The sequence below is a fragment of the Nerophis lumbriciformis genome, linkage group LG29 (genome assembly GCF_033978685.3).
Source record: "Nerophis lumbriciformis linkage group LG29, RoL_Nlum_v2.1, whole genome shotgun sequence".
NCBI classification, from domain to species: domain Eukaryota; kingdom Metazoa; phylum Chordata; class Actinopteri; order Syngnathiformes; family Syngnathidae; genus Nerophis; species Nerophis lumbriciformis.
The window spans coordinates 20540001-20556196 of record NC_084576.2 but is presented as its reverse complement, the minus strand read 5'-3'; the positions used below and the strand labels follow the sequence as shown (position 1 = coordinate 20556196).

Sequence of the window (16196 nt, the reverse complement as noted above, 5' to 3'; positions counted from 1 at the left end):
TGCCATGCAAGGCGCTAACCAGCACCCATCAGGAGCAAGGGTGAAGTGTCTTGCTCAGGACACAACGGACATGACGAGGTTGGTACTAGGTGGGGATTGAACCAGGGACCCTCGGGTCGCGCACGGCCATTCTTCCACTGCGCCACGCCGTCCCTATATATATACATATTATATTTATTTATATATGTATATTACGTTGTGCATATATATATGTGCGTGTGTATATATATATGCATGTATATAAATATGTAATATATACTATGTGTGTATATATGTGAAATGTATGTAATGTATATGTGTATATATACATATATGTGTATTATACGTGTGCATATATGTGTGTGTATATATGCATGTATATAAATATGTATATACTATGTATGTGAAATGTATGTATGTATGTATATATATATATATATATATATATATATATATGTACATACACACATATAAATGGTGTTAAGGATTCACACATGTAGCGTAGATACCGTAGAGAGTCGTGATATCTGCGCCCTGATGGACACCAGGTCTTCCTGCAGGAGTCTCTGCTGGTAGGCGATCTTGTGGAAATGTGCAGGCTGCTCCTGGTACAGCTCCATCTGCTGGTGAGACACGTCCAGCACGCTCTCCAACTTGTCCTGAGGGGGACAGATGTGCGGTGGACGTTAAAAACATTGTCAGGACACCAACGTGAGCGGCTGCCTCGCGAGCGTTCACCTTGTCCTGCTTCAGAGCGCTGATCCGCACCTCCAGGTCCTTCAGGATCTTGTCTTGCTCACACAAACGACTCAGCTTCACCTGTAGACACGTAGACCTGAGCGTGCGGCACTGCAACTGTCCCAAAACTACACAAAACACTAACGTTACACCTGGAAATAGTTTGAAGACAACAACTGACTCTGTGTTTCTTAGCCATAGGGCCGGCGGGGCTCATTGTTGGGACTGCCAAAAAGTGGTCCGTACGGACCGCAGATGTACTCAGTTGTAATACACTTTTTCACCACTTGTGGCAGTAATGACAATATCAAATAAACAGAAGAAGTCATGGAGAAACTTCTTTAGCGCAAAAATTAGGACTAAAGTAATAAAGCTGTATTTTAATTAATTTTTTAATTTTATTGACAGTGTGGTTAAGGAACATATTTATTATGAATTGAGTTTATTTTAGCATAACATGATTATTTATTTACCAATATTTTTTATCAATCCCTTCTTATGGAGTATATTTGGTTAGTATGTATTTTTTCTAATCAGCCTGACCTAAGCCTGCGGTTAATGTGTTAAATAAATAATATTTGTAAATAACACATTAATAACATTTCGTTAGTTATTGAATGCGATTAAACTTAATCTAGTGTCAGTATCAGAGTAGGGCCCCTCTGTAGTGTAAAAAATATATCACAATATACTATTTGATCACATGATATGATAAAAAGAAAATGATAACATAATCCTTAATCAGCAGTATCTGCCATACTGTCATACTCTGTTGTCAGGATCTTTATATTAATTATTACTTGAATGATTTCCTTATTCCCTTTAATTACATACAAATTGTATGATAAAGTCAAAAGTGCTAATTAAACAAAAGCAGAAACTACTATTTGCTCTTTAGCTCAATGCTAATTTACACTGGATTTGCCATAGACATGCTACTATAAGCATTAGCGATTTTACATGCCGATTTCAACACCTCCAAATGTGCTACTACAACTAAGATGAATGTTGTAATCAAACAGCTGGTGTGCAATAAGCACAATGCTTACAGTATAAACACTTTGTAGGGCGCAACACGACACATTCAGCTTCCTGGAAAAAGTTTGACAAAATAACAGCTATACAATACTGCCATCTAATGTCTTGGAGGTGTTACTGCATTGCAAATGAGACTGAAATGTAATAATAAAAACAGTACAGTTGTCATAACCACCTCATTTTTAAATGTTACATAAAAAAAAATAATTCTATTATCAAACAATTAACATTTGTTGAAACACAAAAGTACCGAAAATTGGTATTGTTGAGTACCGGTATCGAGTCCCAGGTAAGGGGAATTAGTATTGGTGTCTAGCTATTCCTCATCCTCCAGTGATAATAATACTTGTATGGAACAGTTTATTTGCTGCCATGGAGACAAGGATTAGAGACTTCGAAGCAATATCCGCTAGCATGTTGGCATTACTTCTCATGGGATTTTTAGTGAGCTTCTTTTCACACTTTTCCGACAGACAACAACGTGACTCAAATGATTGTCTGCACACTTATTAACAAATAAAGCCTTTATGATAGCAAGATGGACACAGTTTAACACTGGAACAGATTATTTCTATTTCCCATGTTAAAAAACAACAACACTGCATGATGATGGCCACAGTTAGACACTGGACCAGACTATTTCTATTTACATGGGTGTGCTGGTTAGAGTGCGGCTCACACGTTGAATTACAGGCAGGGAGGCACAGAATGTTATTAATAAAAGTTTGATGAAGTAGGAGCAAAGGTTGGGTGAATTTATCAGCCCCAACATTCTTGTAATAATGTTGTAACAAAGCACTCTCTGCACTCATCAATCATTGATGCGGCTTTTAAACACACTGCTGCTGCTCATACATATTTATTTCTGTCAGAGCAAAATGTTTCTTTTAGTGACGTCGTCTGCAGCCAGAGACCACTTGACTCTCCTGACGCTAAAAAGGGCAAGCAGACAATGTCGATAACACAGCTGTGCCTAATGTTGTGGCCTGGCAGAATACAGCTGTGCCTAATGTTGTGGCCTGGTGGAATACAGCTGTACCTAATGTTATGGCCTGGCGGAAAACAGCTGTACTTAACGTTGCGGCCTGGTGGAGTACAGCTGTACCTAATGTTGCAGCCTGGCGGAATACAGCTGTACCTAATGTTGTGGCCTGGCGGAAAAGAGCTGTACCTAATGTTGTGGCCTGGCGGAAAACACCTGTACCTAATGTCGTGGCCTGGCAGAATCCCGCTGTACCTAATGTTGTGGCCTGGCGGAATAAAGCTGTGCCTAATGTAGTGGCCTGGCGGAATACAGCTGTGCCTAATGCTGGGGCCTGGCAGAGTACAGATGTACCTAATGTTGTGGCCTGGCGGAGTACAGCTGTTCCTAAAGTTGTGGCCTGGTGGAGTACAGCTGTACCTAATGTTGTGGCCTGGCGGAATGCAGTTGTACCTAATTTTCTGGCCTGACAATACAGCTGTACCTACTGTTGTGGCATGGCGGAATACAGCTGTCCCTATTGTTGTGACCTGGTGGAATACAACTGTACCTAATGTTGTGACCTGGAGGAATACAGCTGTACCTAATGCTGGGGCCTGGCGGAATACAGCTGTACCTAATGTTGTGGCCTGGTGAATACAGCTGTACCTAATGTTGTGGCCTGGTGAATACAGCTGTACCTAATGTTGTGGCATGGCGGAATACAGCTGTATCTATAAAGTTCTGGCCGGGCGGAATACAGATGTACCTAACGTTGTGGCCTGGTGAATACAGCTGTGCCTAATTTTGTGGCCTGGCGGAAAAGAGCTGTACCTAATGTTGCGGCCTGGCGGAATACAGCTGTACATAATGTTGTGGCCTGGCGGAAAAGAGCTGTACCTAATGTTGTGGCCTGGCGGAAAAGAGCTGTACCTAATGTTGTGGCCTGGCGGAAAACAGCTGTACCTAATGTTGTGGCCTGGTGAATACAGCTGTGCCTAATTTTGTGGTCTGGCGGAATACAGCTGTACCTAATGTTGTGGCCTCGCGGAATGCAGTTGTACCTAATGTTCTGGCCTGGCAACACGACTGTACATAATGTGGCATGGCGGAATACAGCTGTCCCTAATGTTGTGGCCTAGTAGAATACAGCTGTACCTAATTTTGTGGCCTGGCGGAATACAGCTGTATCTATAAAGTTCTGGCTGGGCGGAGTCCAGCTGTACCTAATGTTGTGGCCTGGCGGAATACACCTGTACCTAATTTTGTGGCATGGTGGAGCACAGCTGTCCCTAATGTTGTGGCCTGGCGGAAAAGAGCTGTACCTAATGTTGTGGCCTGGCGGAAAAGAGCTGTACCTAATGTGGCCTGGCGGAAAACAGCTGTACCTAATGTTGTGGCCTGGCGGAATACAGCTGTACTTAATGTTGTGGCCTGGCAGAATGCAGTTGTACCTAATGTTGTGGCCTGGCAATACAGCTGTACCTAATGTTGTGGCATGGCAGAATACAGCTGTCCCTAATGTTGTGGCCTGGCGGAATACAGCTGTATCTATAAAGTTCTGGCCGGGCGTAATACAGCTGTACCTAATTTTGTGGCCTGATGGAGTACAGCTGTCCCTAATGTTGTGGCCTGGCGGAGTACAGATGTACCTAACGTTGTGGTCTGGTGAATACAGCTGTGCCTAATTTTGTGGCCTGGTGGAATACAGCTGTCCCTAAAGTTGTGGCCTGGCGGAATACAGCTGTACCTAATGTTGTGGCCTGGCGGAATGCAGTTGTACCTAATGTTCTGGCCTGGCAACACAGCTGTACATAATGTGGCATGGCGGAATACAGCTGTCCCTAATGTTGTGGCCTAGTAGAATACAGCTGTACCTAATGTTGTGGCTGGGCGGAGTACAGCTGTACCTAATTTTGTGGCCTGGCAGAATACAGCTGTACCTAATTTTGTGACCTGGCAGAATACAGCTGTACCTAATGTTGTGGCCTGGTGGAGTACAGCTGTACCTAATGTTGTGGCCTGGCAGAATACAGCTGTACCTAATGTTGCGGCCTGGTGGAGTACAGCTGTTTCTAAAGTTGTGGCCTGGCGGAAAACAGCTCTACCTAATGTTGTGGCCTGGCGGAGTACAGCTGTACCTAATTTTGTGGCCTGGCAGAATACAGCTGTACCTAATTTTGTGACCTGGCAGAATACAGCTGTACCTATTGTTGTGGCCTGGTGGAGTACAGCTGTACCTAATGTTGTGGCCTGGCAGAATACAGCTGTACCTAATGTTGCGGCCTGGTGGAGTACAGCTGTTTCTAAAGTTGTGGCCTGGCGGAGTACAGCTGTACCTAATGTTGTGGCCTGGCGGAATCCCGCTGTACCTAATGTTGTGGCCTGGCGGAAAAGAGCTGTACCTAATGTTGTGGCCTGGCGGAAAAGAGCTGTACCTAATGTGGCCTGGCGGAAAACAGCTGTACCTAATGTTGTGGCCTGGCGGAATACAGCTGTACTTAATGTTGTGGCCTGGCAGAATGCAGTTGTACCTAATGTTGTGGCCTGGCAATACAGCTGTACCTAATGTTGTGGCATGGCAGAATACAGCTGTCCCTAATGTTGTGGCCTAGTAGAATACAGCTGTACCTAATTTTGTGGCCTGGCGGAATACAGCTGTATCTATAAAGTTCTGGCTGGGCGGAGTCCAGCTGTACCTAATGTTGTGGCCTGGCGGAATACACCTGTACCTAATTTTGTGGCATGGTGGAGCACAGCTGTCCCTAATGTTGTGGCCTGGCGGAAAAGAGCTGTACCTAATGTTGTGGCCTGGCGGAAAAGAGCTGTACCTAATGTGGCCTGGCGGAAAACAGCTGTACCTAATGTTGTGGCCTGGCGGAATACAGCTGTACTTAATGTTGTGGCCTGGCAGAATGCAGTTGTACCTAATGTTGTGGCCTGGCAATACAGCTGTACCTAATGTTGTGGCATGGCAGAATACAGCTGTCCCTAATGTTGTGGCCTGGCGGAATACAGCTGTATCTATAAAGTTCTGGCCGGGCGTAATACAGCTGTACCTAATTTTGTGGCCTGATGGAGTACAGCTGTCCCTAACGTTGTGGTCTGGTGAATACAGCTGTGCCTAATTTTGTGGCCTGGTGGAATACAGCTGTCCCTAAAGTTGTGGCCTGGCGGAATACAGCTGTACCTAATGTTGTGGCCTGGCGGAATACAGCTGTACCTAATGTTGTGGCCTGGCGGAATGCAGTTGTACCTAATGTTCTGGCCTGGCAACACAGCTGTACATAAAGTTGTGGCCTGGCGGAGTACAGATGTACCTAACGTTGTGGTCTGGTGAATACAGCTGTGCCTAATTTTGTGGCCTGGTGGAATACAGCTGTCCCTAAAGTTGTGGCCTGGCGGAATACAGCTGTACCTAATGTTGTGGCCTGGCGGAATGCAGTTGTACCTAATGTTCTGGCCTGGCAACACAGCTGTACATAATGTGGCATGGCGGAATACAGCTGTCCCTAATGTTGTGGCCTAGTAGAATACAGCTGTACCTAATGTTGTGGCTGGGCGGAGTACAGCTGTACCTAATTTTGTGGCCTGGCAGAATACAGCTGTACCTAATTTTGTGACCTGGCAGAATACAGCTGTACCTAATGTTGTGGCCTGGTGGAGTACAGCTGTACCTAATGTTGTGGCCTGGCAGAATACAGCTGTACCTAATGTTGCGGCCTGGTGGAGTACAGCTGTTTCTAAAGTTGTGGCCTGGCGGAAAACAGCTGTACCTAATGTTGTGGCCTGGCGGAGTACAGCTGTACCTAATTTTGTGGCCTGGCAGAATACAGCTGTACCTAATTTTGTGACCTGGCAGAATACAGCTGTACCTATTGTTGTGGCCTGGTGGAGTACAGCTGTACCTAATGTTGTGGCCTGGCAGAATACAGCTGTACCTAATGTTGCGGCCTGGTGGAGTACAGCTGTTTCTAAAGTTGTGGCCTGGCGGAGTACAGCTGTACCTAATGTTGTGGCCTGGCGGAAAAGAGCTGTACCTAATGTTGTGGCCTGGCGGAAAAGAGCTGTACCTAATGTGGCCTGGCGGAAAACAGCTGTACCTAATGTTGTGGCCTGGCGGAATACAGCTGTACTTAATGTTGTGGCCTGGCAGAATGCAGTTGTACCTAATGTTGTGGCCTGGTGGAGTACAGCTGTACCTAATGTTGTGGCCTGGCAGAATACAGCTGTCCCTAATGTTGTGGCCTGGCGGAATACAGCTGTATCTATAAAGTTCTGGCCGGGCGTAATACAGCTGTACCTAATTTTGTGGCCTGATGGAGTACAGCTGTCCCTAATGTTGTGGCCTGGCGGAGTACAGATGTACCTAACGTTGTGGTCTGGTGAATACAGCTGTGCCTAATTTTGTGGCCTGGTGGAATACAGCTGTCCCTAAAGTTGTGGCCTGGCGGAATACAGCTGTACCTAATGTTGTGGCCTGGCGGAATGCAGTTGTACCTAATGTTCTGGCCTGGCAACACAGCTGTACATAATGTGGCATGGCGGAATACAGCTGTCCCTAATGTTGTGGCCTAGTAGAATACAGCTGTACCTAATGTTGTGGCTGGGCGGAGTACAGCTGTACCTAATTTTGTGGCCTGGCAGAATACAGCTGTACCTAATTTTGTGACCTGGCAGAATACAGCTGTACCTAATGTTGTGGCCTGGTGGAGTACAGCTGTACCTAATGTTGTGGCCTGGCAGAATACAGCTGTACCTAATGTTGCGGCCTGGTGGAGTACAGCTGTTTCTAAAGTTGTGGCCTGGCGGAAAACAGCTGTACCTAATGTTGTGGCCTGGCGGAGTACAGCTGTACCTAATGTTGTGGCCTGGCGGAATCCCGCTGTACCTAATGTTGTGGCCTGGCGGAAAAGAGCTGTACCTAATGTTGTGGCCTGGCGGAGTACAGCTGTACCTAATGTTGTGGCCTGGCGGAATCCCGCTGTACCTAATGTTGTGGCCTGGCGGAAAAGAGCTGTACCTAATGTTGTGGCCTGACGGGACTGTCACACACACTTGGTGGTCCTTGTACTCACGTCCACATCGCTCTCCGCCACCTTCACAGGCTGCCCACGGTCCGTCAGCGTCTGTTTTCTCGCCACCTGCAAAACGGACAGCAGTCTCTCGCAGGTGAAAAAACAAAGACGCCGCTGAGTTGACGCAATCTCGCGTGCAAGACATCAAAAATAAATACTGTAGCGGACACGACATGAACTGTTGCCATGGAGACCATGATGGCTATGGACACTTGGAAGCCCCGCACAACTGGATGCACAAAAAGTCACATTGACTCACATTTGAATGAATTGACAGGCGTTAGCATCGCTTGCTAACGCTAATGACCAATCAGGGATGGGCATTTGAAGACAAATGACGTTCTTTACGTTACTTGATTATATTGTTATGTAATCACGGAAAACTTGTTCAATGTTTCGTTTTCTACTCTCTGTCTTGTGAGTATATTATCATTATTATTATGCGATTTTTAAGCACTGTTTTAACTCTGTCTAAACCTTGCATGCCTCTTTGTGTTCTGGTTCTTGTAAAGCCGCTGGAAATGTGAACTTCTACTGGATATGATCGCTTGATGGTTAACGGAGGAGGAAGTCCCAGGTATAGGATAGGATAGATCCTATAGGATATATAGCTGTACCTAATGTTTTCCAGTCCCAGGTATGCGAGAGCAAGGATGCTCTCTTCATCCTGAGGATTTCTTTGAGCATCTTCCTTAGTTTGATCGCCTCCTTAATCCATCGTTTGAATTTGATACTGTCTGTCCCAATGATTTTGGGCATTTCATCATTTGGCAAGATCATCGGGCCAAACCAGGTCGACTTGACAGGTCCGCCTGGTTTGGCCACGCCCTTTAACAACAGCCGATATGGTCACGGTGGTCAGGTGACCCTTCTGAAGAAGACCGCAGGTGACAGTCGAAATACGTCCATTTAATATACGGAAAATATTGGCTAACTACAAGAACATTTGAAAAGTATATGAAATGTGGGTGGTTGATGAGCCCTTTGTGTGATTGTTGGTCACTGTATTGTTGAGGAATGCATCTGTCTGTGGTTTCTTGCTTTATTTAATTCTTAGATTTTTTTTTAAATTTTTACTCAACACAGCATTTGATGCACTTTTGGCTATTTTTGTCAATTAATGTGTCTAAAACTTAATAAACAAACATTCCTGTTCACTACTGTCTAGTCCAGGGGTCCCCAAACTTTTTGACTGGGGGGCCGCATTGGGTTAAAACAATGTGGCCAGGGGCTGATCTGTATATATATATATATATATATATATATATATATATACATACATACATACATATATATATACATATATATATATATATATATATATATATATATATATATATATATATATATATATATATACATACACATACACATATGTATAAATACATATACATATTCATCTATATGTGTATATATATACATACACTACCGTTCAAAAGTTTGGGGTCACCCAAACAATTTTGTGTTTTCCATGAAAAGTCACACTTATTCACCACCATACGTTGTGAAATGAATAGAAAATAGAGTCAAGACATTGACAAGGTTAGAAATAATGATTTGTATTTGAAATAAGATTTTTTTTACATCAAACTTTGCTTTCGTCAAAGAATTCTCCATTTGCAGCAATTACAGCATTGCAGACCTTTGGCATTCTAGCTGTTAATTTGTTGAGGTAATCTGGAGAAATTGCACCCCACGCTTCTAGAAGCAGCTCCCACAAGTTGGATTGGTTGGATGGGCACTTCTTGCGTACCATACGGTCAAGCTGCTCCCACAACAGCTCAATGGGGTTCAGATCTGGTGACTGCGCTGGCCACTCCATTACCGATAGAATACCAGCTGTCTGCTTCTTCTCTAAATAGTTCTTGCACAATTTGGAGGTGTGTTTTGGGTCATTGTCCTGTTGTAGGATGAAATTGGCTCCAATCAAGCGCTGTCCACTGGGTATGGCATGGCGTTGCAAAATGGAGTGATAGCCTTCCTTATTCAGAATCCCTTTTACCCTGTACAAATCTCCCACCTTACCAGCACCAAAGCAACCCCAGACCATCACATTACCTCCACCATGCTTAACAGATGGTGTCAGGCATTCTTCCAGCATCTTTTCAGTTGTTCTGCGTCTCACAAACGTTCTTCTTTGTGATCCAAACACCTCAAACTTGGATTCATTCGTCCACAACACTTTTTTCCAGTCTTCTTCTGTCCAATGTCTGTGTTCTTTTGCCCATCTTAATCTTTTTCTTTCATTGGCCAGTCTCAGATATGGCTTTTTCTTTGCCACTCTGCCTTGAAGCCCAGAATCTCGCAGCCGCCTCTTCACTGTAGATGTTGACACTGGTGTTTTGCGGGTACTATTTAATGAAGATGCCAGTTGGGGACCTGTGAGGCGTCTGTTTCTCAAACTAAAGACTCTAATGTACTTATCTTCTTGCTCAGTTGTGCAACGCGGCCTTCCACTTCTTTTTCTACTCTGGTCAGAGCCTGTTTGTGCTGTCCTCTGAAGGGAGTAGTACACACCGTTGTAGGAAATCTTCAATTTCTTAGCAATTTCTCGCATGGAATAGCCTTCATTTCTAAGAACAAGAATAGACTGTCGAGTTTCAGATGAAAGTTCTCTTTTTCTGGCCATTTTGAGCGTTTAATTGACCCGACAAATGTGATGCTCCAGAAACTCAGTCTGCTCAAAGGAAGATCAGTTTTGTAGCTTCTGTAACAAGCTAAACTGTTTTCAGATGTGTGAACATGATTGCACAAGGGTTTTCTAATCATCTATTAGCCTTCTGAGCCAATGAGCAAACACATTGTACCATTAGAACACTGGAGTGATAGTTGCTGGAAATGGGCCTCTATACACCTATGTAGATATTGCACCAAAAACCAGACATTTGCAGCTAGAATAGTCATTTACCACATTAGCAATGTATAGCGTGTATTTCTTTAAAGTTAAGACTAGTTTAAAGTTATCTTCATTGAAAAGTACAGTGCTTTTCCTTCAAAAATAAGGACATTTCCATGTGACCCCAAACTTTTGAACGGTAGTGTACATACATATATATACATATACATATATATATATACATATATATACATATACATATATACATATACATATATATATATATATATATATATATATATATATATATATATATATATATATATATATATATATATACATATATATATATTCCTCGCGCACTAATTGAAAGAGCACACACTTGCCGATGATGTCACGTTATCGATGGGAAAATGCATTTTTAGACAATATCATTTGCTTGAGTGGCTAGGAAACACCGAGAATAACAAGCAGTAGAAAATGGATTTTAAAGGACAGATTTAAAAAAAGAATAATTAAACTTTATTATTATTATATTTTTAAACTTGGGATTTCTGCGGGCTAGATTTTGGACGCTGGCATGGGCCGTAGTTTGGGGACTTCTGGTCTAGTCATTCTGCAGATAATCAATGTTGTGCCTGCAAGGCCCCTGACGGGAAAAACCAAGGCCAACAAATACTGTGCCCGACGCCCGACTGGCAAAACACAGCTCCAGGATGCTCGTCCTCCCGCGTGTCTTTGCAGCCCGTTTAGGCGGGCGCTCAACCGAGAAACGCGCTCATGCCCATCCCTGCGAGCGGCGTGATCGCCAAAGACACAGCAGAGCCCGGCGGCGCGGGCCAAAGAGGGTGAAGCGCTTCAGAGACGACGGTAGAAGCAGCTGGCGTGTCAACCACCGAGCCACAAGCCACCACACATGCACTGCCGAGCCATCCCATGCCCACTTTACACATCGCGGCATGAGTGTGTGTGTGTGTGTTCTTGTATTTCTACCCTTCTTGACACATCAACAAGGAAAAGTACCTTCCATATGAGGACCGGTGAACAAGTTAGGATCGAAATCATGGTCCCAATACGGAAAACCATTGCATCTAATAGAGAATGTCTCATTTGCACCCCTGGTGGTTAAATCTATCACAATTAGGGTGGTCCCAAAAAAAAAAGGGATTTTTCAAATTTCCTATGTGTCGGTTTTAAAAGTGCTCCCACTTTGGTGAACATATGAAATAACAAGTGTGTGTAAAAAATGTGAAGTGCTCCCGCTCTGGTCAAACATATGAAATAACAAGTGTATGTAAGAAATTGAAATGCGCCCCCTTTGGCCAAAATTAATTTAAAAAAATGTATATAGAGACATACTGTAATAACGAAGTATATAATGAAGATTACAATCCAATTACAAACAAAAAATTCCAATAACTACAAATGAACTAAAAGCAGTCTTTTTCTCACAATGTGTCGACTTTTTTCTTATAAAATTGGGAAACATTTCTCATGTTCTTTCTGTTTCTGTAATATTGCAATATTTTCTCGTAAAATTATTACTTTTTTTTTAATGTAAAATGATTACTTTTCAATGCAAAATGATGACATTTGTCATATAAAATTCTGACTTTTATCACAATATTGCCATTTTTTTTTTCTTGTAAAATACTGACATATTGTGAGTAAAATAAAGATTTTTTTTACTCACAATATGTCAAAATGATGACAATTTTGCCGAGTAAAATTCAGAATATTTTTAAAATATTGCCAAAATGTTTAAAGTTTCTTATAAAATTATTACTTTTTCATGAAAATGATGACATTTGTCATATAAAATTCTGACTTTTATCACAATATTGCCATTTTTTTTTTCTTGTAAAATACTGACATATTGTGAGTAAAATTAAGATTTTTTTTACTCACAATATGTCAAAATGATGACAATTTTGCAGAGTAAAATTCAGAATATTTTTAAAATATTGCCAAAACGTTTAAAGTTTCTTATAAAATTGTGACTTTTGTTGGGTAAAATTATGACTCTTTCCATAAAATTGCCCAAAATTTGAGCTTTTCTTGTAAAATTGCGACTGTTATTGAGTAAAATTCCAACTTTTATCATAATGTTGCACAAATGTTCAGTTTTTCTTGTATAATTTTGACTTGCGTTGAGTAACAGTACAACTTTTATTATGACACTGCCAAAATTCTAGATTTTTCTTGTGAAATTGTGACCTTTTTCTTGTGAAATTCCAACAAAATTTTCACAACAAGCTTTTTTATATTTGCATAGTATGTATATATTATTAATGTTGTAAATACACATTTTTTATATATCTAGAAAGGGTGGTCCCAAAGAGGTAGGCATTTTTCGGAGGTCTCAAGAAGGTAGCACATACAAGAATGAATGTGTGTGTGTGTGTGTGTGTGTGTGTGTGTGTGTGTGTGTGTGTGTGTGTGTGTGTGTGTGTGTGTGTGTGTGTGTGGTAGAGGACAGCACATGGAGGTAAGACACATGATGCTGTTCAAGCATTGAACAGCGGCCCTCGCATGCACGAGCACGCTGTAAAGACACTCACGCATTCACACACACACGCTCACTCACACACACTCACACACACTCACACACACACGTAGCTTACGGTCATTAGAGGCCCGAGAGGCCCAGCAGTGCAGTGAAGTAGCAAACTGTGGACCGCGAGGATCAGGGGCTCTAACGCTCTGATCTGTGAGTCAAAGATCACAAAAAGACAAAAAGCCGCGGTCACACGATGGCGGCCGCCTCTCGTGAAAGAGTCCAATTGTTATTTCAGCCCTTGCGTGTGGCAGTTTTGAGTGTGACGGGCCGGCGAGAATAATAACAACAACAACAACAACAAGCACGTCAACAGTGGCGTCGCCGGAACTGACCTTCAGGTCCAGGTACTCCAGATCCTTCCTCAGCTGCATGTACGTGTCGTCCGTCTGCACGAAGCACACAAAAGTTGTGTTACGTTGTTGAAATGTTGGAAGCGAGTACCTCCGAGAGCTGCGCTAACATGCGTCAAAGCTGGGGGGAGGAGGGGGTGTAACGGTACGTGCGACGCAAAGTAGGCATGAAAAGCGAGGGACAAGAAGTGTCACCTCGGTAAACAAAACCAGTGCAGACCACCAGCCTTTGGTCTATTAGTGCCAAGGAGAAGCCAGAGCTGGAAAATTCTACTGTTTAGAACTTTACTAATAAAATAATGTTGGCCCTCGGCTTGTTCAGCCTTTCATAAAAACAAAATCCATTATTATCAATTTGATCATTTGTGGTGATGGCTAACTTTAACGTACAAAATGTGCTTTTCTGTATGCTGTATTTATTGGGACAATTTGGTAGATTTCAGTTTTTTGTGTATTTTTTCAGACACTTAAAACCCTTTCATTTTCCCCAAAAATCGACCGTGCGCCTAATGTACGTGTTAACGCCGGTTGTGCTTACCGACCTCAAAGCAATTTTCTTTGGTATACGGGGTAATGATAAGTGTGACCAGTAGATGGCAGTCACACATAAGAGACGTGTGGACTGCAGGGTGACGCCTGTTCATTTGGCATGAGCGGGTTATCCATGTATGGTAAAAGTAAAAGTTAAGCTCCTCCTTTTTGTCTACCCTCGTGTTGTGACTGTAGCCATTTCTAATACAAAGTAGCGTACAGTACGAACTTATATCTCTCAGTAGATACGCTATGGACGCGCTAAAAAGTACAGGTACAACAAGGATGACGGGGAGAAGACGCTGCGGAAGTGGAGGCACGTAAATAAGACCCGCCCACAATATGGCGCAGCCGGAAGAGACGGTCAGAAGGCGGCTTGAAGATGCTCTGAAAAACGATTCCATTCCAATTTGATTCAGAATCGATTCTCGATTCAAAATGAATACTGTTTAATAACATTTTTAATAACACTGTTTAATATAGTTTCTATATTTCTTAAAAGAAAACTGGTTTTGTTTAATAAAATTAGAGATGTCCGATAATGGCTTTTTTGCCGATATCCAATATTCCGATATTGTCTAACTCTTAATTACCGATTCCGATATCAAGCTTTGAATTTGGGACATGCTCTGCCTGAGAGAGCATGAGGAGGTTGAGGTGGGCGGTGTGGGGTTGAGGTGAGGGGTGAAGGGGGTAGCGGGGGGTGTATATTGTAGCGTCCTGGGAGAGTTAGTGCTGCAAGGGGTTCTGGGTATTTGTTCTGTTGTGTTTATGTTGTGTTACGGTGCAGATGTTCTCCCGAAATGTGTTTGTCATTCTTGTTTGGTGTGGGTTCACAGTGTGGCGCATATTTGTAACAGTGTTAAAGTTGTTTATACGGCTACCCTCAGTGTGACCTGTATGGCTGTTGACCAAGTATGCTTGGATTCACTTATGTGTGTGCGAAAATACGTAGATATTATGTGACCGGGCCGGCACGCAAAGGCAGTGCCTTTAAGGTTTATTGGCGCTCTGTACTTCTACGTCCGTGTACACAGCGGCGTTTTAAAAAGTCATACATTTTACTTTTTGAAACCGATACCGATAATTTTGAAACCGATACCGATAATTTTCGATATTACATTTTAAAGTGTTTATCGGACATCTCTAAATAAAATGTTACCCAAACATTGAATAAAAATACAAATAAGGCAACAAAACAAGTATCCAACACTTCTCTTTTCTAGAGTTAATCTGTTGTAAACAATATGATTTGTCTGAGTGGCTGCCCAGGACGGATTAAAAAAAAAAAAAAAAAAAAAAAAATATATATATATATATATACATATATATATATATATATTTGAAAAGAAATAGATATATTTTAGATTTTTTTTAATCGATTAAGAATTGTGATTTATTTGATAATCTATGCAACATTTTGACCAAAGCACCACCATTATATGTTTAAATAACCACCATTACATGTTATGAAAACCACAAGGAAGTGTTTTACATTTAAAAAAACAACAACAATATGACCCCTTTAATGCACCTTATAACCCAGTACGCCTTATGGTCCAAAAAATATGGTAAGCCATTTGTTTTGCATGTTCCTCCCTGACTACGTAAACACCCAAACGGCACCTTAAAACCGAGGTACGTATGGAAGCGTGATCATGGCGTACCGTTACACCCCAAAGGCGCCGCCGCCGCCGCCGAGGTGTAGCGTCAGAGGGATGGTCGGTGCGGTGACGACATCAAGCAGCCATGAAGCCACAGCACATGCTACACCAACACAACACGCCTCGTCCTACGCATGATGGCGGCGATGATGACGGCGCTCGGAGATCGAGGCGCTGCGGGGCGGGGCCCACCTGGCTGTCGCAGGGGCCCGGTGTCGCCGAAGGGCCCAACAGACTGAGGTGCGTGAGCGGAGGGGGGCCGGCAGCGCTGTTAGTCGCGAGCTGGCGCTGCTGCAGCTGCGCTATGGTGTGCTGGCGAGCGGCCGCCATCTTGGCCTGGTGGCGCCGCAGCTGAATGAGGAGCAGGGTGAGCTCTTCGGGCTGTCAGGCATTATTGGTCTCGTTAGTGTTCACATTTGTGAGCACACCTCAAGTCACGTGTTTGTTTGAGTGGAGCAGAA

General features: G+C 43.0%; 1 protein-coding gene across 9 annotated transcripts in view; it reads right to left on the bottom strand.

Moving 5' to 3' along the window:
- Positions 1-16196, bottom strand: part of plekha7a (pleckstrin homology domain containing, family A member 7a) — a 321572-nt gene that overhangs the window by 16989 nt on the left and 288387 nt on the right. For 6 of the 9 annotated variants that reach the window (XM_061924802.1, XM_061924808.1, XM_061924803.1 and 3 more), the window contains 6 exons: positions 15928-16116; positions 13523-13576; positions 13255-13338; positions 7795-7860; positions 718-798; positions 489-638 (listed from right to left, as the gene is read on the bottom strand). In XM_061924802.1, coding sequence (XP_061780786.1) covers positions 489-638; positions 718-798; positions 7795-7860; positions 13255-13338; positions 13523-13576; positions 15928-16116 — 624 coding nt within the window. The remainder of the gene's footprint in view (positions 1-488; positions 639-717; positions 799-7794; positions 7861-13254; positions 13339-13522; positions 13577-15927; positions 16117-16196) is intronic. The other 3 variants (XM_061924804.1, XM_061924807.1, XM_061924809.1) reach the window with 3 other exon arrangements.